Source organism: Pyrenophora tritici-repentis, chromosome 1 (assembly GCF_003171515.1).
Source record: "Pyrenophora tritici-repentis strain M4 chromosome 1, whole genome shotgun sequence".
Classification (NCBI taxonomy): Eukaryota; Fungi; Ascomycota; class Dothideomycetes; order Pleosporales; family Pleosporaceae; genus Pyrenophora; species Pyrenophora tritici-repentis.
Window position 1 is genome coordinate 7,151,674 of NC_089390.1, and position 22,892 is coordinate 7,174,565.

The 22,892-nt window shown below is 50.7% G+C and overlaps 8 protein-coding genes across 8 annotated transcripts; 5 read left to right on the forward strand and 3 right to left on the reverse strand.

The window, feature by feature from the left end:
* Positions 1 to 1,929: 1,929 nt before the first annotated feature.
* Positions 1,930 to 3,840, forward strand: PtrM4_027750 (Fungal-trans domain containing protein; the record flags this gene model as incomplete). The annotated part of the gene is made up of 4 exons (XM_066103770.1): positions 1,930 to 2,420; positions 2,468 to 2,671; positions 2,721 to 3,001; positions 3,056 to 3,840. The coding sequence occupies 4 exons, from the start codon at positions 1,930 to 1,932 to the stop codon at positions 3,838 to 3,840; spliced, it is 1,761 nt and encodes a 586-aa protein (XP_065965972.1).
* A 127-nt stretch (positions 3,841 to 3,967) lies between these two features.
* Positions 3,968 to 5,662, reverse strand: PtrM4_027760 (ProP, Permease major facilitator superfamily; the record flags this gene model as incomplete). Its single annotated transcript, XM_001932489.1, has 2 exons — positions 3,968 to 5,000; positions 5,052 to 5,662. 2 exons carry the CDS (start codon positions 5,660 to 5,662, stop codon positions 3,968 to 3,970), a joined length of 1,644 nt encoding a protein of 547 aa, XP_001932524.1.
* Positions 5,663 to 6,934: 1,272 nt separating this feature from the next.
* On the reverse strand, positions 6,935 to 7,758 carry PtrM4_027770 (esterase; the record flags this gene model as incomplete). The annotated part of the gene is made up of 2 exons (XM_001932490.1): positions 6,935 to 7,405; positions 7,459 to 7,758. 2 exons carry the CDS (start codon positions 7,756 to 7,758, stop codon positions 6,935 to 6,937), a joined length of 771 nt encoding a protein of 256 aa, XP_001932525.1.
* Positions 7,759 to 8,741: 983 nt separating this feature from the next.
* On the forward strand, positions 8,742 to 11,175 carry PtrM4_027780 (CVT17, putative lipase essential for disintegration autophagic bodies inside the vacuole; the record flags this gene model as incomplete). Its single annotated transcript, XM_066103771.1, has 3 exons — positions 8,742 to 10,232; positions 10,282 to 10,342; positions 11,051 to 11,175. The coding sequence occupies 3 exons, from the start codon at positions 8,742 to 8,744 to the stop codon at positions 11,173 to 11,175; spliced, it is 1,677 nt and encodes a 558-aa protein (XP_065965973.1).
* Positions 11,176 to 17,382: 6,207 nt separating this feature from the next.
* On the forward strand, positions 17,383 to 17,801 carry PtrM4_027790 (uncharacterized protein; the record flags this gene model as incomplete). Its single annotated transcript, XM_066103772.1, has 3 exons — positions 17,383 to 17,551; positions 17,615 to 17,659; positions 17,707 to 17,801. 3 exons carry the CDS (start codon positions 17,383 to 17,385, stop codon positions 17,799 to 17,801), a joined length of 309 nt encoding a protein of 102 aa, XP_065965974.1.
* Positions 17,802 to 17,931: 130 nt separating this feature from the next.
* On the forward strand, positions 17,932 to 18,412 carry PtrM4_027800 (uncharacterized protein; the record flags this gene model as incomplete). The annotated part of the gene is made up of 2 exons (XM_066103773.1): positions 17,932 to 18,314; positions 18,358 to 18,412. The coding sequence occupies 2 exons, from the start codon at positions 17,932 to 17,934 to the stop codon at positions 18,410 to 18,412; spliced, it is 438 nt and encodes a 145-aa protein (XP_065965975.1).
* Positions 18,413 to 19,217: 805 nt separating this feature from the next.
* Positions 19,218 to 20,507, reverse strand: PtrM4_027810 (Phosphatidylinositol 5-phosphate phosphatase; the record flags this gene model as incomplete). Its single annotated transcript, XM_066103774.1, has 1 exon — positions 19,218 to 20,507. The coding sequence occupies one exon, from the start codon at positions 20,505 to 20,507 to the stop codon at positions 19,218 to 19,220; it is 1,290 nt and encodes a 429-aa protein (XP_065965976.1).
* Positions 20,508 to 21,333: 826 nt separating this feature from the next.
* Positions 21,334 to 22,605, forward strand: PtrM4_027820 (FabG, Dehydrogenase with different specificities (related to short-chain alcohol dehydrogenase); the record flags this gene model as incomplete). The annotated part of the gene is made up of 4 exons (XM_001932495.2): positions 21,334 to 21,845; positions 21,895 to 22,320; positions 22,371 to 22,509; positions 22,564 to 22,605. 4 exons carry the CDS (start codon positions 21,334 to 21,336, stop codon positions 22,603 to 22,605), a joined length of 1,119 nt encoding a protein of 372 aa, XP_001932530.1.
* Between the last annotated feature and the right edge of the window lie 287 nt (positions 22,606 to 22,892).

The window sequence follows — 22,892 nt, forward strand, 5'->3', positions numbered from 1 at the left end:
GGTTACCAGACGTCGAAGATCACTGTCTATTAACTTACCACGTCACCGGCTTATACTAGCAACGAGCGAGTCATTAGCATAATCGGCATATTTCACGGTACTTGTACGATTCCAGTATGTTGGATGGATGCCGTCATGATCTTAGCTCTCCTCGCGGGAACTGTTTGAGTACATGTCTTACAGACTGTAAGCCTTGCCGGCACGGATGCAAGATTTAATGCGACTTCCGATCGGTACTCCAACTACTAGGCGGCAGCGTAAGATAAAAGAACATCATGAGTACCACTGGATCTTTGCTTGACATCAACTTCTGAAGTTCTTCATATCCCCCACCTTCCATTTCTTGAACAGGCACCGCTATGCAAACCTACGCGCTTCTTCATGTCGTTCTTCCGCCTATCCATCTCTTGACTTACTCCAGCCTTCTGGGTATGGAGCTATATCAGACCTTCTCAATAACCAAAATCACATACCAGACTCTCCCCAGAACCGCCTTCACAATATTGCAAAAGCGACTTTTCCCCATCTACTTCCAGAGTCAATCGTTGCTCCTTGTCATCCTTACTATAACTCATCTACCATATGGTCTGGTTTCAGTCATTGATAAGAAGAGCGACTGGGTCTCTTTCGCGATTGCTGCAATGACTGCGGGACTGAATCTGACGATTTATGGACCAAGAACCAGGAATTTGATGATAGAAAGGATCCACCAGGGTAAGTGTACTATATACTCAGATTGTGGCACTGTGGGTCAAGAATCGAGGGCTTACTGACTCCAAGTGGGGTGCCCTGCTTACCGGTACCGTCCGTGGCTAACGTATGGACTAGTGACTCGCGATGCCAAACTTCAGCAAGACGAGCGAGACCAAAGCGAGGAAATGATCGCGCTAGATCGGTCTTTCTCTAGAGCGCATGCAATGAGCATCCACCTCAATCTCATTACCATTTGTGCAATTCTCTGGCACGGCTGGCGATTGGCGTCACGACTGCGGTTCGAGGTTGAGTAAACATTGACACACCACGTAGAGCATCGAGCGGTATCGTTCAACTCTAGATCTAACAAGTGGGAGTTAAGAGTATCTGTTGTTGTGCGCGCTGATGATGGGTAGATGAAGCTAAACGGGTGGGTAGAGGGTTTTATGAGGATCTCCAGGATTTGTGTGAACCCGTTTGGCGAAATAGTAGGAAAGACCGACAAAAGTGTAATCTTAGTAGCTGTAAGCTTTCAAACAGGTAACAAACCTTGCTGTTGATAAAGTGTATGATCCAAAGATGTGTCGTGAGAGTTCTGGGTTGCCGTCTGGATTTGTAGAGGCTTATAGCGGTTAGCGCGGCTGAGTCAGTGTCAACCTGTGTTCCCGTCCCGTGTTCATTCAGGCACTTGCCTTCCTCGCCAGGTCACATCCATCCCACCCCATTATATCGAATGGATCAAGCCGAGCGGCCCTCCGTGACCAGAGCAGGCGCGTCACGAACTGCCCAGGCATGTGAGCGTTGTCGGAGTCTCAAGGCGCGGTGCCTACCCAGCAGCCAAGCTGGATTGTGTCAAAGGTACTTTTCGCCCAATCAATGCGTCGACGGACCTGATGCATTTCCAACCATGACCACTCGGCCCGCAACTGGAAACGCTAACCATCTGCTAGATGCTTTACTGCTGGAAAAGAATGCGCGTGGGCTAATGTACCGCGGCGAGCCATGAAAATGCGTGCGCCTTCGTAAGTCATCGACACCATTACGCTCTCCTTGTCACTCAAACTTTCCAGACGAATTGCACAAGTAGAGCAAAAGATAGATAGTCTTGTAGCTAAGCTAGTAAATGCGGCTGATTCCGAAGGCACTACCAACTCAACACCCACCTCCACCTCCCCTCCTGGAGAGATAGTATCAGATCCATGTCAAGAGCAGCCAAGAGTTGCACCAGGCAGTTGGATGCCAGTACCATCATTTGAGCCGGTCACCTCAGATGTTAACGATAATCTTGAGCGGATACCAGATGCAACAGATGTAGACCGAGAATATCTCGAAGGTATTCGCAGCATACATAATTCTGGTGAACAGGAAAACATCAGTCAGACCCCAGAGGGCTTCCTCAAATCTTCGACACGCCCGGAAGCGCCCATAGACAGTCAAACTGTCAAACAGATCCTTGCTTCAAGCGAAGCGGATACGTTGCTGCGTGAATATCGCCAGATGTCGGCTACGTTCCCATTTGTTGTTATATCACCAGATGTGAAAAGTGTTGACTTGCATGCTGAAAGACCCATGCTCTTTCTTGCAATTATTACAGTAGCTTCCTGGAAAGACCACTCGCGGCAAAAGAAGCTTGACAGCGTTTATCGTACAGAACTTGCAAACCGCACAATCATCAGTCCCAAGAGAACACTGGGGCTAGTTCAGAGCGTGCTGGTTTATCTTTCATGGTGCGTCGTTTATTCGATTCGCCGATAGCTTAGAGCTAATTCCGCAGGTATCACTTCGTTTTCAGTCACAAGACGCAGCAGATCTTTTTCCTGCACCACCTTGTCATTGGATTAGCCCTAGACATTGGCCTGCACCAAGACTACCAGCCACTGGGCTTTTCAACACCACGGCGACCGCCACCGCCACCGTCAGCCAAGGTGCTGAGAGAGAGATATCGAGCATTCTTGGGTTGCTATTACCTTGCTTCCATGTACGATACCCTTAATGGTTTATACAGCGCAATAATTGACGTAACTCAGGGTTGCAGCAGGATTTCAGAAGCCAAATATCCTGAAGCATACGCCTGCCATGGCCGAATGGGCCCAAGCATTGAAGCAAGACCACGAATATGAGTCAGACGAGATAATTCAACACCTGATATCGTTGAGACAGATTGACGATCAAATACAAGATGCTTTGTTTACAGCCGACGCGAAACGGCTGTCACTCGCGGATGCGGGTACACTTATGCACATCAGATTTATGGAAACCCAACTTGATTCTTGGAAGAAAAATATATCTGGCGTAAGATCGCAACGCCGTATGTGTTTCTTGACTGCCATCGACGAAGAAAAAAATCGCTAACAGTGATTAGTACTTGGCCTTTCCTTTTCTTTCACCAAGATGCTGTTACATAGTGTGGCACTTCGACCGCAACCTAAAGACCAAGACCCCTCCGTAATTTCGACCCAACTGAATTCCCTAAATTCAGCTCTCGAGGCAGGGAAGCATTTCTTGAATACTCTTTTGTCATTTCCAGTACACGAGTATCACCTCATATCCTTTACTGAGTGGATGCGCTTACCGACAGTCATTGGAACGGTTGCGAAATTATGCATGCCTTCAGATGCACATGTGGCTTCTAGTTGGGATGTACAGACCGCGCAGGAGCGAGTGCGCCTGGATCTCTGCCTCGAGTCTCTCTGCTACCGCATGCAGACTCTAACAGCATATCATAAGCGAGAAAACCCTCACACTGACTTCTGGTATGCCATGTGCTTTATCATGGAGCTTACTAAATCATGGTATGTTCGTAAGATACAGCCAGCGGAGCCAGCTCAAACTCAACCTGAGCCTACTCCGAATGGTTCTACAGACCAAAGCGTAAACAATCTGTCGTGTCCCATCTCTGGCACAGCAAAGAATCATCCGACACCCCGGGCAGAAACATCTTACGACAGACTGGGCGGTAGCGACTATATGGGAGACATCAATATGGATATAGCAGCTGGAAACGATGATGGCAACGACCCTTTTGCCTTTTTGAAGGATATGGACTTCGATATGGAACAATTCTTTGACATGGATGGGGGCATATGGGGCGATGAAAGCTACAACAGTTATAGTGCCCTAGGCCTCGATGACATTGCACCGTTCTAAAGCTCATGGTCAGCACATGAGTTTAAGAAACTTGAGTGGCTCCACTCAAAGTGGTATGCATCTATGTAATAACTCGATAACACGTGTACATTTTCCCGATACATTGGCACCTCGTTGCCTAATCCTACTATCGCTCATGGCTCTTCTTCATCCGCCTTCTGACCTCCTTCACAGCTGCCGGTCCTGCATTCGCTAAGCTAATTGCCCCAGCCATTACACCGCAAGCAACAGTGACAAGGTGGCTTGTCTTACACCCTTCCAAATAACCCCCAAGCACATCTTCCAGCTCAATACCCGTGAAAGAGTTGCGAATTTTCGTCGCACCAGCATCCAGAACCATGTCCACGTCGGCTTGTGACAGGCTCTGAGTAATGCTTCTCATCAACCCGCTTGTGAACGCCGCTTCGCTCGATGCAACAAATAACACCGTGCCGCAATTCTCCATAAAGAGCGACATTGAAGTGGCTGCGCTCAAGTCTTCGGCTGATACCAGCGCTTGGTTTGCTATCATGGGAATTTGTAGGGAAAGACCGACGCCAATCGCTGTTAGGAATTCGTATCCAACCCAATCCCTGGTAGGAGTGCTGGCGTCCAATGTATATATCTTGGCATTCCCGGCTACGGCGAAAAGGGCGCCGATGAGTAAAAAGGGTTTGTAGTGTCGCCAGAAAGTAAGTAGCCCGTTCGATACGAGTGTAAATGTCGAAACGCCCAGGACAAGCGGAATCAACCGGACACCACTTTGCGAAGCCGTATTGTTGTTTACAGACTGAAACTCGATGGGTAACGTGTACATCAATGGAAAGAAAGCGCCTGCCAGAAAAAAGGAGTACAAGAGGTTGGCGAAGACGAGCTTGTTCTTGAAGAGATGTGCCTGTACCATAGCTTTGCTGCCCATTGCGTATTCGTTACCAACAAAGCAGACCATCAGACCTGCAAAGCCGAAGAAACTTCCAATGACACGCGCGCTGGTCCATGACATGGTCCCGGCCCAGTGCATTGCCATGATGAAACATGTGAAGCATCCAGATAGGATGACAGCGCCGTTGAGATCGAGGTTGAAAAGCTTTTCGTGAAGGGGGGCCTCCTTCGGTTTTCCGGGGTTCTTGAAACACATCATCATCATGAGTGCTGCTCCAAAACCGATTGGTAGGTTAATCCTGTTGCATTGTTTAACATGTTATCAACGACAAGGTCATACAAAAACGTACCAGAAACACCACGTCCACCCGGGCCCATCTGTCAACGCGCCGCCCAGCAACGGACCAACCACGCTGGCGCATCCAAACGTCAAACCCCCGATTCCCATATACGCCGCCCTATACTCTGGGCCAGCTGTCATCGCAATGATGATGAAAGCCCCTGTCATGATACCCCCACCACCTCCGCCAGCCACAATCCTCCCAAAAATGAGCACCTCGCTCGACGGCGCAGTCGCACATATCACATTTCCAATCTCAAATACTGCGATAGCGCAGAGAAATGTGACCTTGAGGTTGAAATACTGGTACGCTTTGCCCCATACAGATTGAAAGGCGGTGTTGGTGATGGAGTAAGAAGATCCGTACCACGCTATATTGCTGATGCTGCCAAGCTGCGAGGTTATGCTGGGTATCGCGGTAGCGATGATTGTAGAGTCCAGGGCTGCGAGAAAGACGGATAGAACGAGTCCGATGGTTATCAGGACTAGACGTATGCCCCGCGGGTACTGGGGTATCAATGCGGTGTTTTCTAGTCCGATGGGCCTAGTTGATAAGTTTGGTGAATTTCGATTGGTGAGCTCTATGGGCTCATCGCTCACTGCTAGATCTTGTATAGACATTTTCGGAAGGTTGTAGTGATTGAAAAAGGATTCTAAAACGGCCGACGTTGTGTCAGATATGTAGTATTTGGCGTCGGCGCTAGGGGTGGATGTGGTCAAGCGTCGGAATGAAAACTATCCTCGGTAGACGCTTACTCCGACAATGAACTTTGTGATACGGTTACTTTTGCGGATTGAACTGCGATAGTACTGCAATGTAGATGTGTAAGCGAAACACCCACCTTCTCGTTTGATTTTGACATCGGGCCAGGTTCTTCACATTATCCGGCTCGTAACCTTAGGCTTGTACTCCAATAAAGCCGAATCTATAAGGTACATATGTACTCTAGAAGCTTTCTAGTCCGATCTTTACGAACTATACCATAACGAGCTTCCTCTTCATGAGATATGAGCGGAAATGGTGGATTCAGGATTGAGCGGAGATGTATAGATTCTCCTATTCGCCCGTTTTAGCTTCTAATTTGCTCCCTCCCCCATTCCGCGATTCGATGAAACCTGACCTGGTCTAGGCGTCTCGATAGGAAATCTTAAGGTTCAAGATAGTATGGACGAAGAGGTAAATAGTGTGGTGCATCCCGCACGTGAAGGCCAAAACGCGAGAAATTATCGAGGAGTGTATTGATCAGGTTATCCAAAGCCGCATCCATGGGGTTGTCAGGTCTGCCGATGTAATCAGATGAGATTCCGACGTAGATCTCTGGTGAGACCCTTAATGTTTGTATGACAACCATAAGCACAAGACGTTCATGCTTAGCTAGCCAATCTTCCTGGATTCTATCTAGGAACCTTGTGACACGCTTAGTAACTTCTCGTGAAATTCTTTATGGATTTGTCGACAGGCAAACGGTAAGCCTTGAAATTGACGTAATTCAGATGGCTTCGGTTGGAGACTTGTGCGGTTAAGGATGTGGCCGTAGATTTCCAGTCGAAGCTCTGCTGGTAAAGCAAGGAAAGACATTTCTAGTGGTGATGTGACTGTAATTATTCGTTTAACGTCTCAGGAAATGCGAGTAAGAAGATTTTGTGAGAGAAAACTGGCGAGGATCTGAATGCACTTATAGACGAATCGTCGCACGTTGGTGCGTTTCCGGTTTATTCTCGTTTACAATCGTACTTTTTTTCATTTGCTAAGTGCTTGGTTCCTTGGTGTATCTTTAGAACTACCCAGAGGTATCCATGGTAAGAAGTATGGGTTGGATGGCAAGGACCCACATATGACCAACTATTCTATCGGCGACTCTAGTGGAATACAATACTCCCCACAAATCCGCGTTACGCAGGCTGACCGTCCCTGATCAATTGACTCAGTGTCTCGTTTGCCTGTGTCCATTCTTTGAATTCCCCTTCGTACTTTTCTACCAACAAATCACTCACTATCCTAGCAAACACCACCTCGCCCAACGGGTTCAAATGTGTTCGATCCTTCCCAGTAGTTCCGTTATCACCATAGTTGTACCTATCTGCGCCTATCTGTCCGAGCGCATTCACGTACTGCGTCGAAGCTTTGTTCAAGTTGATATAGTGCAGACTCTTGGAACTAGCCACATCGATGGTGATGGCCGCTTCGTTGGCAAGGTTTTCTATAACACGACCCGTGGTAGTGTTGAAGGTGCGGCGCGTCAAAGGGGTGACCAGGATGGGTGTGCCACCAGACTGGATGACTTCGGATGCGAAGGTTGCCAGATTGTTTCGATAGTCTGTTATGGACACACCAGAAGTCGCCTTTTGGTCGTTATGGCCAAACTAGTACATTGTTAGCTACCTTTATCTGCCTTGAAGCTCGAGAGGCTCCATACCTGAATCGTCACGTAGACATTGTAGTCTTCCTTGTAAGTCCCGACGTCTCTGGTGACCTTTGCCCAATCCCCTCCGGCGCGGAATGATCTTGTTGTTGCGCCGCTGTGCCCGTAGTTGTGGCCTGAAGCGCCGTTTGCGAGGGTGGTAGACAGGAACGCATCGCCCCAACCACCTATGGTCGCTGTTGTTGAGTCACCTGCTAACAGCCAATATATGGGTTTTGTATCGCGGCTATGTAGGGCACTGGGTACTGCAAGAGCGAAAGCAAGAGGTGTGAACGAAAGAAGTGATGTGCGCATAATTGCTTGTGAAGTGACTCGTATGTAGTCTTGAATTCAGCTCGAGCTACCTTACCAAGGACTATATAAAGTGAAGTCAGGTTGTAAGGTCAAACCAGGCCAGGAACACCGGCGGAAAGGATGCCATAGTTTTACCAGATGGTTGTCTAATCTATATCTTCCGCGAAATGACCTTTCTTGTCCTTCAAATAAACCCGTATGTAGTTACAGTCGCCGGAAGGCTTTCCAAAAGTTAAGTGTAAGGTTGCAGATCCCCGCCTTCCGGCTGTGTTTGCGGGGCAAGCAGTGGCGGGGCGGGTGCGCCCTGCCAGGAACCTCGCGACAACATGGACCGAGAAAGCTAGGATCTTAAGCCCCCATTTGCCAACAGCATTAGCTAGACTGCCACCAACACCATGTTTGTTGATTCTTATGGTAGTGCTAAATTTTCCAATTTCGAGCTTTCTCACTCAGTAGTGAGCTTTTGTAGCTGGGCAGCGTTTTTCACGCCTGCGTCTATGGTGTGCAAGTACACGCCTTCTTCCAAGTAATGAAAAGGAGATAAAAAAAGGGTATGAATTCTAATGTAGGTTAGATTCAATATAGTATAATTGACTCAAGATGTTAATCAGAAGTGCACAAAGTTGTGAGCTCACATTGTGAGGCAGCGGAAAGATCCCACTAGCGTGCATTCATTTCTTACTCTTCTAGGTAGAGTCTAGAGTGTGACGGGATTTCGTTATACAGAGATACACATCTAAAAATCTTTGATGGCTTAATGACCCGGCATATGGTAATCGAGTCGATTTCACGTCGGATGAGAGGTGCGCGTGGGTGAAAGCCCATGGGTTGCATGACGTAGCGCGAGGAGCTATGCCTATCTGGGCTTAGCGTTCTATATCACGAGCCATGACCGTGCGCAAGGCGACAACTCAGCCATCAACGCGCTTATCATGACACGTCCAACCTTCGCCTTTCCATCTCTCTTGTAATGCCCAAACACCATGTCGTCAAATACAACAGCACTTAATCCTCGAGGCAGGTCCTCTCGTACTCTTCTCGTCTTTGGCGTATTCGCGCAGGTCGCCTTACTTGCTTGTATCTTTTGGACCTACGGAAGTTACGCCTCTCGTGATCCGACCACTTTAGCGGAGGCAACATCTAACACGACGCCGAGACCAAATGGCTTTACCTTGCGGCATCTCTTGGACCATGGTGCCGGCCAACCCGGACCGCGTGCACGTAGGTTTGATGTCACGCCTGAGCGGTTTGCGGCTGCTGGTGTCGATTCTCGCATCGGCCCCTTCACCGTTAAGACAGCACCCGTGAAGATAGAAAGACCCGCGTTGCGTAGTTATGGGACCCAACATCCCATGTCGTCAATGTGGATAGCTGAAGATGTACCTGGTCCGGATGTCGAAGATAAAGAAACCGTTATTAGTTTTGCTAATATGTCTGAGGATGCGTACAAAGTTGGACGTGACGATCCCGGATGGATGAATGTTGATGAGCATTATAATAACTCGGTTCCCTTTGGTTGGGACGATAGCGGTATTCGAGGCCATGTGTTCAGCGACGACACCAACTCCACTATCATCCTGGCCGTCAAGGGCACAACGGTTGCCATGTTCGAGGGCGACGGAACTTCAGTACATGACAAAGAGAACGACAACCTATATGGTTCCTGTTGCTGTGGCCAAGGTGGCACCTACCTTTGGCGTCAAGTATGTGACTGCCAGACTGGTACCTACAGCTGCGACGAGCAATGCGTCAAAAACGAGTTGCGAAAGCCAAACAGGTATTATGCTGCGACTGTCGAGCTATATCAAGAGGTTGCCAAAATCTATCCGCATGCGAACATCATCACCACAGGGCATAGTCTAGGAGGAGTTCTGGCTTCACTGATCGGGCTACAACACGGGATTCCCGCTGTGACTTTTGAAGCGTACCCACAAGCCTTGGCAGCCAAGCGCTTAGGGCTTCCTGCAGCTGGCGACGTTGCTCCCCTTAGAAAAGATACTGGTGGTTTCCACTTTGGACATACCGCTGACCCGGTGTACATGGGCACCTGCAACGGCGCGACGAGCTTCTGCTCTATCGGGGGTTATGCGTTTGAAACCCTTTGCCACACCGGAAAGCGGTGTGCGTATGATGTGGTCAAAGATTGGGGCTGGAGGCAAAGCACGCAAACACACAGCCTAAGGTACGCTATAGACAACGTGTATATGAAGTACGACAAGGCGGCAACATGCCAAGAGGAGGATGTCGGATGCGTTGATTGTTACCTATGGAAATTCGAGAATGGTACCCACACCAAGCCACCAATGAGCTCATCAACGACAAGCACTACGTCCTCGAGGACACGCACGGAAACTTGCAAGACTCCAGGGTGGTGGGGCTGTCGTGATGAGACTACTACGATGGAGTCTACAACATCGTCTAGCTCGCCAATCACTACAACAAGCACGAGCTCGAGCACAAGCACTTGTCACACTGTGAGTCTTTCCAATGCTGTCACCACACATGAATCGCTGACTTTTCAAGCCCGGATGGTTCGGTTGCAAAGATAAGCCGACCGATGTTCCAACTACAACTACCACATCGAGTGAGCCAACAACGACAACATGTGCTACTAAAGGCTGGTTTGGCAGGTGCCGCGACGATGTGCCTGCAACGACTACCCCCGCGATGGAGGGGCATGCTTACTGGCGGACTGCAGCAACAGCAACAGCGACTCCGACGTCTACCTAGCGTGGATTTAGTGCTTCTCTGCTCTACCTGGCTATCGGCTACTCTAACCCCTGAATACACCTAGTCTGTGACAATTCTCAATCAAGCTCTTGAGCATCATAGACGAGGCCTGCCTTGATCCCTTCTCCAGAGCCTGGAAATGTTGAGCCCAACCATGTCCCAATATGCCCATCCTGTCATACTGGCAGTAATACAGTACCTTGCCGTAGGACAAGTTCATCTGTATCGCCTTACCAAGTGCAAACCGATATCTCGCACACGGTAGCCCCGAGGGGACATGGATCTGAGGTTGGAAGATGTAATGGATGGTTTGAAGGGTCCTGAACGGGGGTCATGAGGTGCCTGTGGCAATGATGAAAGACTGTGATGCGCTTCGAAGGCTTATCGCATCCTGGGAGCTTTAGTGACGAGGAACAGCGACTACATACATTCGAGCAATCTTATATTGCAGCTTCATTTCTCATATCTTCGCTTTTTCCTATCTGGACCATAGTCATCGACTTTCTTGCGTTGCGAACCCCGTTGCGCCGGCTGAAGCATCATATTGCTAACACTTTGATAGCTATTATGATCCTCGATACGCTCGGAGTCAGCACGTCGGCCTCTCGCTTCATAGTGATTCCGAACGTTGGCGATACGGCACCTTTCGATCCTTGCCATGACTTGTTGGAACTAGACATCATCTAAGATTAGCGGCAGCCGTACCATGACCACGTCAACAAGTCTCCTTGCGCGATCGTCACATGCTTGCCGCATATATCCGACATGGTTTTCATGGTAGAAGCTTAGTTTCTTCCACGCATTAAATCGCAGCCTCGAGAAGACAAATTAAGAAGATGTGCGATATTCGCGCACGAAGTGAGGCTTTGGTGATTGTCAGCGGAGATAAACAGCCCCACAAGGCTGACGAAAACCAGGGCGTCGAAACACACTAAGAAGGAATAGAGCAGATGTGAAGGGCCATAGTAGTCCCCACAACAAATCGAGACCACAGTTGGGTGCACAGTACTTACTCTGTTCTTGGGATTGCAAGTACATGAGCAAAGCCATTCCCATGTTCACCTACAAACACTGCTGATCAGCAGATCATGTTCCAGTACATATTAAGAGCATGCAATATAATCCAAACCAGACATGGCAACACATCTTCTTATCCTGTGTGAGCACGGTCAAGCCTCAGCAGACCCCACCACGAGCGATCGATCCGCGCCGATCACCAACCCCACTGACACCCACCTGGCGGCAGAGGTCGAAGGCCGAAAGTCCGTGTTGCACATAGACAAAGTTTCAACCTAGTCTCGTGGCCGCGTGTAGGTTGCGGATACGACGGAGAGCTTATATGGCGAGCAGCGAACAGCAGCGGTCAAAAGTCGGATGGCTCGGGTAAGCTACTGCGAACTGCTTAGTGTTGAAGTTTGACTCCAATTGATTACATGCGCAGCAACAATCAGGCAGTCAGCAATGTGGCATGCGGGAGGCAGGCCAGAACGGCGAAATAGGTGGAGAATATGTTGGCGATTGCGGTTCACGCACTTATCGATGCCGATCATTTCATGTCCGGACAGTCTCGACCGCGACTGGTCTCATATCTGCAGCCGTGTATCTTAACAACAGGAAGTTATATCTCACCATATCAGCCACCTCACAACTGATGGGTCCCGTGCCCAGTGGGCCACGTTGATGCGTTAGGCAGCGAAGCGCCGCCGGAGCGGGAAGAGGCAGATGTGCTCGGATGACACATGGTCATAATAGGCCGAGACTCTTGCGGCGTAATAGCAAAGGGCTGAGATATGGCAACCGCACGGCAGCTGCGGGTCGCAGCGAGCCTCGAGGCATGCTGATGAGTATACGGCCTAGTGGCAGTGCACGGCTCCGCCCTCTCAGGCCACCATCATCGACGGAGACATTTGTTTGAAACGGGGTTTATTCCCTCGCTCCCTGTGCAGAAGCCATCTGGCCCGTTTCGAGGCGGCGCAAACTTTCATGTACATACTGCGAGCGGTTTCAGTGGCAGAGGCGGCGACTTGGCATGGCGACCCTAATTCGAGACCCGTCGTCGCATGTGCATTTGCACAGCACAGAGCAGGGCAGTCACAGATTGATGCCGGAAAAGCCGGGTAGGGGGGAAAAGCCAGCTGGGCGGGATTTTGCGCTAAGTCCGCATTGATGGACAACTGGGGCAGGGTCTCGTGCATGTGTAAGAGAAGCTTCGGGCCAGTAAGTCAGAAAAAGCACGGGCCCTGTATAGTCTGGCCTGGCCTCGGGCCTCTCCACCGTGTAATCTACCATGACACACCATATCATGGACGCGTCAACGGTCATAAGAAGTCCAGCTGCCGTCATCACATGTATTGATCCTTCCATCTTCTCGAAAGTACGACACACGGACGACGAACCTTGCCCAACATACAAGTACAGCTGCCAGCCGCACAACTTGCTTCTTTGCAGATCAACTGGGTATCCTCACATTAGCTCGATCCGGTATTCAAACACTATAATTGGACCCATTTCGCTGCAACCAAGGCACGCCAACGGACACCATCAACTCCGGTTAACTTACGGCCCAAGTACCCTGCATATCTTGAATTTGCTGGCTACATCATCGGGCTGTCACGCACACCTCGCACATATATTACGAACTTGAACCCTCGGCTTGAAGGCTTGCGCATCATCACCACGCTACAAAGTCTTCCCATCGCTCAAGTCACACACACACACAACAACACAACTCACTACCTACACTACACTACACTACACCACTACACAACCAAACAAGGCCACCACTACAAGCTCTTCAGTTCTTCCATACAAACAAGCCACAATGTTCTCTTGCGCCAACTACGAGCGAGGCTGCAGGGGCCGATGCAACCGCATGAACGGTCGATGTGACAGCTGCCACACACTCAACCTCCAAGTGCGCAGCAATAGCTCCTCATCCGCATCTTCAGTCAACAGCCTTCCGTCAGCTGCCTATTCGGCAATGACCAGCTCCTTCGCATCCCTCTCACAAGCCAACTCCTCTTCGACAAGGGCACAATAACGGTTGACTGCACCCCATCGGCGATAACAACATCGACGCAGACACCATCACGACATTCAACGACATCATTTTTATCCAAGCATTAGCGACCTGACCTTTGCGACGGTGTTTCGAGAACACCCTTGACTTCACGAACAAGCGAGCGACTATGGGAGGTCTTTGAGACCGGGATTTTTGTTTTAGCATTTACATTGGAGCCTATTACTTTGTAGTAGTTGTACAACATGTCATTATTTTCTTCTCTTTGCTACCCGCGGGGCGTTTGGCAGCAAATGGCGTAACATGGGGAAACGGGCTTTCAGAGCCCATCACGCGTTGATTGGCACAGCCTTTCCGCGGAGGGAAACAGGAATTTAGAAATTACATATTACCTCACATGCCATATGCTATTCCCACATGTGCACATGCAACTTCCAAGTGAGGACACACACATACCCGGCAGCAGGAAAAAAAACATCAATCTCCATGCGAGGATACGTAAGACAAGCCTCGCACCCGAAGGGCAGGCCCCACAGATTGGCATCTAGAACCAACAAGCACAAAGAAAATTCCCCCTTCTCCTGTTTTCTCCTACCTGCCTTCCGATCCCTCCCCGAACCCCATCCGACCAGCATCGCGAACCACAAATGCCCCCCTTCTCGTGCTCCAGGCCACATGGTCCAGATCTCATACCCTACGGCACGGTAGTTGTCGGATCTCCAGCGGCCGGTGCAAACCAACGCCCATCTATTACCTTAATGCCAGTAGCGCCATCTGAAACTATGACAAGACGAGCATGAGTCTGAATCCAGACTGCGGTGCCCTGGAGTTGTTGCTGCATGGGCGGATGAGTCTAGAAGTTGTGATCGATCGAAGCATTTGCTGGGGATCGCAGACTAGGGTTCGGCAACCAAGGTCCGAAGAGGAAGTGGATAGGCACTGTGTCGCGACCGGTGCAGCGCGGCGTTGGCGTCCGCTGCACGGTGACGTAAGTGGTAGAGGACCTGAGAACGTGTAGGCCATGTTCAGGTCGTGAGTGGCGGATACGGGCCTGTTTGCTGTTGTTGGGAGGAGGGCTGTTCGGAGCACTTTGGCGAAAGGTTACTGCCGATGCGACGCTACCATTTCGTATCGAGAAAAATGCGAGCTAAACGGGGGTTTCAAGGCGGCCAGGCCCTTCTTTTCTCTCCGAAGAGCCGAATATCGTGATATCGAGAGATGCTTCCTCTATGCGTCCGACGTGCTGCCGAGCAAACAAAGGCCAAACACTACAACCAATATTGGTCTATATTGGCAAAGACAGCACAAGCACAAAGCATGGAGAGGCCTGCCTGATAATAACTGATGTGGTGTGATGGAGAGTGCTGGTCCGAGGCTGTTACATCACCGAAGCTGCGAAGCTGAGCACGTGGTAGTTCCCAGGTACAGTGCAACAAAGCAAACCGACTCCGTATTCTCTTTGTCTCACACAACATGGCATTTTCCGCATGCGCCCAGATGCCCATATGCTGCACACCACAGCGGCACCAACGCATACCTGCGTTTCTGCCCGTTTTGACCGAAGATGGCATGCGCAATAAAAAATGCGCATGCGCATGCGCACTCTCCTCAATCTCCGCACCACCATCCACACCTCAATCTTCCAAAAAGGACCGCGTGAACAACGAACAAGCACCCCAGAGCCCAACGCACACACTTCCCAACCCCCGCCAAGCACGCATACAACGCATACTAAACCTCCCGGCATCGACGTCTCCCATCGCAACCAACGCATTCCTAGCGCCGATCTACAAAGGGTCCAGAGCTTGGGCTCCTTTACTTCGCAAAGCATTCTACACATCGGCTATTGACCCTTTAACAGGCCCTTTTAATCTGTGTTTTCAATCCCAAGGCCCCGTTTCAGTACGCCCAGGTGAATCTGGACTTTCTCGCACTTTTCGCTACAAGTGCCCGGTACGGAGCGCTGCCGATACGCCAGAGAAGGGTTACCTAGTGCCATCGGCGCCTGATGGTCTGGTTTCCCATCTAGCGATGCCGAAACGACGAACGTGCATTAGACTGCAGCATCGTGAGAAGAGAAGGAAGAGAGAAAAAAAACTTCAACGGGTGTGTGGCGTTTTGTGCGATGGATACCTCGGGAGCGATGAAGCGACGATACTGCGTCATCCCGTTGCGCAAAGTTTAAGCTACTGTAAGGTCGCCGTTGGCGAGTTGAGTAGGGACTTGGTTGTTGTTACGAAGGAGGCTGGGCTTGGAAGTGGGGGGGAGAGGATTTGAGTTTTTTGCGAAACCGGAAAGAAAGAGGAAGTTCAGGGATAACCCGAACTGGGCTATAGTATGAAGAGGCTCGGCTCTATATCGGTGTATATCAGATGATACACCCGAAAGAACATTATTTTCGCTCACCAAAAGATATTGGAAAAATGTACCACGCCATCATGGTATACACAAGGACTAGCTTAAACTCTATACTCAAGCCTCTTTCACATGCGAAGCACATCATCACCAGCCACAACATATCCGGACACTCGTTCCGTCTGCCACCGAACAGACGTCACTTCTTTAATTCCCACTTCCCGCGTTACGCTCCCGAAGTCCCATGCTTCATAATCAATCTATATGTCTCCTCCGGAGTTTCTCTCTCAAATTTCGATTCCGTTGCAGCCCCGCAGCAAACCCGGCGCAGGTTCGGGCTGGAGCGTTCAGCTGCTGCTGCGTAATCAAGCCTCAACTGACGCCACACCGATAAGCCTCCTCGCGGACGCCGAGGCGTCGAAATCAAGATAAAACAATGTAGTACAGAGTTGCGTCACCGCGGCATGTCTATATTTAATGTCACCACCCGCGCCACGTACATAATAAGGCCTTTGGCTGACAAATTCATGTCGTCGAATGGGGATGCTGAGCTAAACGGTGAGAAGAAGCCATCACGTGAGGGCTTCTATATGTCAGCAGGCCATACGTATGCAGCTTGTATGGCTGACAGTGACAAAGCAAAGTTGAGTGAAGGCGCGCATACCGTCGGGTTGTGACGCCGATGCCGGAGTAGGTGGACCAATCGCACGTCTAGAAATGCTTACTCAATATCGTCTCCCTGTCACGACTTGACACGAGTGTGTTGGAAGTGACGTTTATGCTTCTAGAAGGAGGAGACAAGGCGCGTGGGGTGGAAGAGAAGCTCATACCATCAGCCCTACCCGTCACACCTACATCAACAGCCCTATCGATTTTCTCCCAGTAGACTGGGTTTCAGGAAATTGGCACCAAAAGAGGCTTGTGAGCCGTAGATAAACATCTGACCGCGTCCAACCATGCTGTCGCCGTAGAGTGTCGGTCAGCCACCCCGTATGCAGGTATGCGAGTCTAGTATGAAATGTGCTTGTAACAAAGCAGTCCTGAAATACTTTCCGCTTACAAAAATCCCAATTCCGCGGCCTAGGGAGCTATTGACCCCATGTCCCACCTTACACAGAGGGGCTCGCAAGCTCATCCGCACTGGTGTCTCTGCCTAGTGTAAGGTTTTCTCCATACCGCTCTTGTGATGAATAATCTGCGCGATGAGAAGAGCAATACGCGCCTTCTAACCCGAAAGAGTCAATTGATGAGCATAGTGCTCAGTGCTGAGCAGTGTATGGTAGGTCTATGTGTGCTCCCCCGCACAATAGTCGCGGTCTGCGCTGAACTGGGGTTTGGATATACAGAGTACATATTCCCTGTTTGTGCAGGGCTCTTCTTGTTCAGAGCACCAGCAATACTTTCTGTACCTCAACTACTTGCCGAGATAGTCGAACTGCCCTTTACTATCCAAATACCGAAGCCTTATTGTGTAATCCCAAGAGCTTGCTTGTTTGAGACTTTTGCTTATAGCAGGAAGTATGTCTTCTTGGTCAGCAGTTTCCGCCCCGCCCAGGAAATCCAATTATAAAGTTCGGTTCCGACACGGCGTATTCCCGGACGTAGAGAGCCAAGCTACTCGAGCCGATATCAAGAAATACGATTACTTCTTTGGCGACGAACAACGATGGGTCGGTACGCCAAACAAAGGTATGTTGTATTTCCCGGCTTTGAATTCACCAAAAAGATTTTCGTGCTAATACATAACGGTAGTGGATTTTGTGCATGAATCTACACTTGTAGCCGATGATTCTGAAGGTTCCGGAAGCGCAGGCACTAGAAGGGCAACAAGACATCTAACCCAGTCCGGGATATCGGAAAGAACACGGGGGTCGGAAATGAGGAAGAATGCGTCGACAACAGATGGGGGTTCACAGACGAGCGGTTCAGCCAGAAGTAGTCAACTTTTCGTGTCCGAAGCGGCGCAGCAAGACAGCCACACTTCATGGCACGTACCGTCACACATCCAAAGACACACAAGTCCAGTGTCCAGCCTAGATGAGCCCGTCTCCGCGGCTTGGCACTCGGACATGCTCTTACCTCATCCTGGAATTGCACTCAACCCTAGCAGCCCAACAACGTGGCCCATCTCTGACTCTGTTGAAGCACACCTATTTCGTTTTTGGGTGGACAAAGTAGCAGAGTCTCTAGACTTGACAAGTCCTGAGAGTGTGTTCAAAGAAGTCACTCCAAAGCTTGCCTTGACGAATCCGATGCTCATGAACGCCATCTTCATGACTTCTGCACAGCATATTTTGCGCTTCGACCCGTACTTTCCCACCCGACCGTACATGTACTATGACAAAATACTTCAAGTCCTCATCCCGTACTTGGCCGAGAAAGGGAGGATTGAGGATGAGGGCGTACTGGTGGCTGCGATACTGCTCAGAGCTTTTGAAGAGTTTCACGGTATGTATGTTGAGTTGACGGATGTGAATCAACTGATGAATGAATAGCGGGTACCAGAGGTCAGACGGGTCTCTCAACTTTCGAGCTGTTCTGTGGGCCTGAGGGCTGGCTTCTTGACATGTCAAGGCCGGTAGTCCAAGCATGTCTCATGGTACATGTGCATGCAGAGGTGGGCGAGGCGCTGCTGAATCCAGGAAGACTGCGCATAAATTACGAAAGCTTCATCTTACCAGCTCTAGTCTCGCCATCGGATGATGTTTCATGGGGCAATCGTATAGTGTGGTTGAGTGCACGCATATTGCAATGGGCTGAACAAGGTTCGCACACACCAGACGAGTGGTGGTATCTGTGCAGTTTGGTAGACGAGTGGGAAGAAAGACGTCCTCCGAGTTTCGAGGCCTTTTTCTATCAAATGGAAGACCCCGGAGCTATTAGGTACTTTCCAGAACTATGGTTCTCGAGCGCCGGCCATGGTAAGCTGTGCAGTTTCCTGTTTTGGTGTCATGAACTGACGATATCTGCAGCGGACGCAAATCAACATCTACGGATATGTCGTATTACTCTTGCTGCCAACCGTCCTGACGGTGAAGTGCAAGGTATACACCGCGATATGTCAGAGGAGATTCTGAAAGGCCTAAGAGAAACGGTAGCTATTGCTCGATGCGATAATCGTGGTATCTCTGCGCCATGGAAAGCAGCTCACACCGTACATAAGTTCGCTGGACTACTGAGCGATGACTCGGACCGGATTAAAATGATTGGTTTTCTAGAGGAGGTAAATGCCATGGGTATGCCAACAGCAGCATCGATAGAGTATCTCAAAGAGCAGTGGGGCTGGGGCTGGAACCACTACCAAAGAGCGATTACTCGTCTTGCTGAGAAAGAAATAGATGAACGTGGACAAAGTTCATCTGGTCAATGATCCAGCGAGCCACAAACCGCCGAACACTACACCCCAGAAGGTGACAAGCATGAGTCTGCCCTTTCTGGTCAAGGCGAGATAGGACATGACTCCTACAATGACTTCCATCCTTCGAGCGGCGTCTCTCCTGGCTTTCCACTGCGGGTTAATCTCGAATGGGGGGCGGGAAAGAATGTCGTCGACGTCCATCTTGATGGGTTTCTCGTCAACACGCAATGAAAGAGCAACCGGCCGATGGTCAGATGTTGGTTGTACAGGGAGGGCCGTGTAGATCTGCGGCTCGAGCGCCGAAGAAGACGTGGCTCGCAGAAAAAGGATGCGATCACACCATGAGGGGTACCGATGCTTTGACCACTCCCACGACTCGCCCTCTTCGGAGAGAGCGCGCTTGGGTGCTTTGGCGTTCTTATGCGAGGTAGTGTACTTGTATGTGGGCGGGAAATTGATAGGAAGCTCCTCAAAGCCATGCAGCGTGCGCTTAGCATTCTTCTCTCTAGTCAGTTGATCCTTCCCTAGCAGATGTGAGTAGTGTGTGGGTGATGACTCCGTGGCACTTGGTTGGGGGTATGACTTGTGGGCATCCTCGCTCGGCGGGGAATCGTGTGTACGATAGTTCAGGTCTCCATAGAAGAAGACATGGTTACCGGGCGTAAAGAGCCCATTGTGATCAGCTGGGACTTCGGATGAAGAGGCGAGAAGCGGGCGCTCCTCGCTCGAGCTGAATCCTGAATCGTCGCCATTGACAAAGACTAGGTTGCGCACCAGATTCTCCCAGTCCTTGTTCCTGGCTGCCACATTACTCTCCATAGGCGCAAGGTGGGCCGCAGCAAAGGTCAGATCGAGGGTGTCGTCTGAGTCTGGACAAGCCAGGCCAAGACGCATGGCGACTGCGCCCTTGTTGCCCATGTCTGCGAAGCCAACACCCGCCCCAGCCGACTGCATCCATTGTAATCTTTCAACGACGTTTGGTTTCGCAAACAGCATCAGGGCCGTCATGCCCAAGCTCCTTGTCGCAATGTGCTCGAGGGATTCGCTGCCATCGCTATAGCGGTCGGCGGCAAGCTGGACAGTCGTCGTTACGCGGTCGAAGTATGGCTTTAGGTAGGAGCCCCCAAGAAATGAATAGGCTATTGGTGCAACCTCTTGGAGCGATATAGCAACGATGTCAGGCACTGGCGCGCCTTTGGGGAGAGCATCGAAGAAGGCAGGCGCGAGGGACGCGGGGTCTACAAGCTCTCGGGCAGCATTGAAAGTGAGGAGGTATAGCTCGAACATGGCTGGTCACGAAACAGATGAGCTGTTGCTGTACCGTACTTCTGAGGACGCGTCTGTCAGCACCATTATGGTTTGTTGAGGGCGATCACTATGCACAGGAAATATCGACGTGGGGAGCACCAAGACAGTCGCAGGTGAAGGAAGAACGAATGAATGAAAGGAATACGGACATGGTGTTGAATCTAACTAGGGCACCCACGTGCAGAGACAACGTTGGCGGTCGCACGGAGACGTCTTGGTGGAGCGCTGCCGCTATACTTTTGGCTACATATATGCTGGTGCTGGTGGGTTGTTGGCGGCGCTGCGTGGGGTGGCGGGCGGTCAGGATTTGCTGAAGCTCATCCCGGTTGCTGCGGTGCGGAGATGGCCATACACAGTTAGCCGACTCCACTGTGCAGCTTGGGGGTGGAGAGCTGATCGTGACGGGCAAGTGGAAAAGATGGAGACGCTGATGGAGGTTGACCGTTGTGGTGCGCCGAGGGGCACAATCGCTTGCGTCAGAGCTTGCCCTGCATCTACTGTCGTCAGAGGCGCCTTGCTTGTGCCAACAGAAATGCGGTGGGCGAAGCGAAGCTCAAGCGTCCAAAGGACCGAAGCCCAATTTCTGTGTGTTTCTACATCGTGAACTCTCTCCTCCCGCCTCATTTCAATTGACCCAGAGCACGTTCAAGCTTTGGGCTGATCTAGATTTAATCATCATCACACCGCCGCGAAGTGCATCCGACAGCGGAGCATCTGTACTTTTTTCTCGTATTTCGACACGCCTTGTCTTGGGCAAGTATAACTACTGCGACACCCAACTTGGCTTTTGTCCCTTATAGCAATCATGTTCAGGTCCCAAGTCTTCCGACAGGTAGCCCGCACGACCACAGCGCAGCTCCCTCGTGCAGCCTTCCGCTCGGTCCGGCCAGCTGTTCCTTCAATTCGACAATTCACATGCTCGCCTAGTCGTCTTGACAAAGACCACAACAACGAGGACGATGTCAATGCGGCCACAACATCGGGCGAGCCTGGCGAGAGTGGAGAACATGAGGGCCAGTATGCACGAACCCGCGACGACATCGTGGTAGAATACCCCGAAGAGAAGGACCTGCCACCTTCAAACCCCGTCGTGGGCCGAGGAGGTGAGCACTTCAAGCGCACTCTGGCCTCCTTCTCCATGGAGGGAAAGGTGGCAGTCGTCACTGGTGGTGCTCGAGGCTTGGGCTTAGTCATGGCCCAGGCTTTGGTGACTTCGGGAGCTGATGTAGCCATTGTCGACATGAACAAGGAGGAGGGTGAGCGCTCGGCGCAGGGTCTCATTGACATCTTCAAGAAGGAAAACCCTGGATCCTCAAAGTGAGAAACTCAAGTCCTGGGCATCGAGCTTCAGCTGACACAATTGCAGAGTTCCCAAAGTTACAGCTCATTTCTGCGATGTCTCGAGCCCAACCTCTGTCAACCAATCATTCGCAGAGATCTTGAAGAAGCACGGCAAGGTGGATAACCTTGTTACGTCTGCTGGCTTCACCGAAAACTACGATGCCATCTCGTACCCCCACGACCGCATGCAAAAGCTTTGGGGCGTCAATGTCGACGGTACCTATTTGTATGCTGTGGCAGTGGCTAAACACCTCATGGAGAGGAAGGCTCCCGGAAGCATTGTCATGATTGGCAGCATGTCTGGTGCCATTGTCAACGTCCCGCAACCCCAGGCTCCCTACAACGCCGCCAAGGCAGCTGTACGCCATCTGGCATCTAGTTTGGCCGTCGAGTGGGCAGGTGCAGGCATCCGTGTGAACTGCATTTCTCCCGGATACATGCTTACCGCACTGTAAGGATAGTTGCGACTGATGAGGAAAATAGAGGCTGACAAGGCTACAGAACCAAGAAGATTCTTGACGACAACCCAGACCTGCAGAAGCAGTGGACTTCGCTGATCCCTGTCGGTAAAATGGGACGTCCCGAGGACCTAATGGGTGCCGTCACCTTCTTGTCCAGTGATGCCAGCTCCTATGTTACCGTGAGTAGTCCGCAGTGCACATGTGCATGTACAGTTACTGACGACCCCATGTAGGGAGCGGACCTCCGAGTGGACGGCGCGTACACTTGCACGTAAACAGAGGCGCAAAACTAGAGTGGGAAGATGCGAGTAGCGTTGCGACATTGATGCTGGGGTGTGAATAGACGATGATGCAGCTATGCGAAGTTGGCCAGTAAAGGCAGGACCAGATACCGGCGTTGGTGCGAGGACAATGTGCAAGGCATGACACAACTTTAAGCCTTCACCTAGTGAAGGTCAGCAATGTACCAAATGTAAAACCAAAAACTAGCTCAGTAATGCAAAAAGTGTCTTGGTCGCGACGGGAAGGGAGAGCATTGTCGCAAACTATGGCAAGCCGTCTT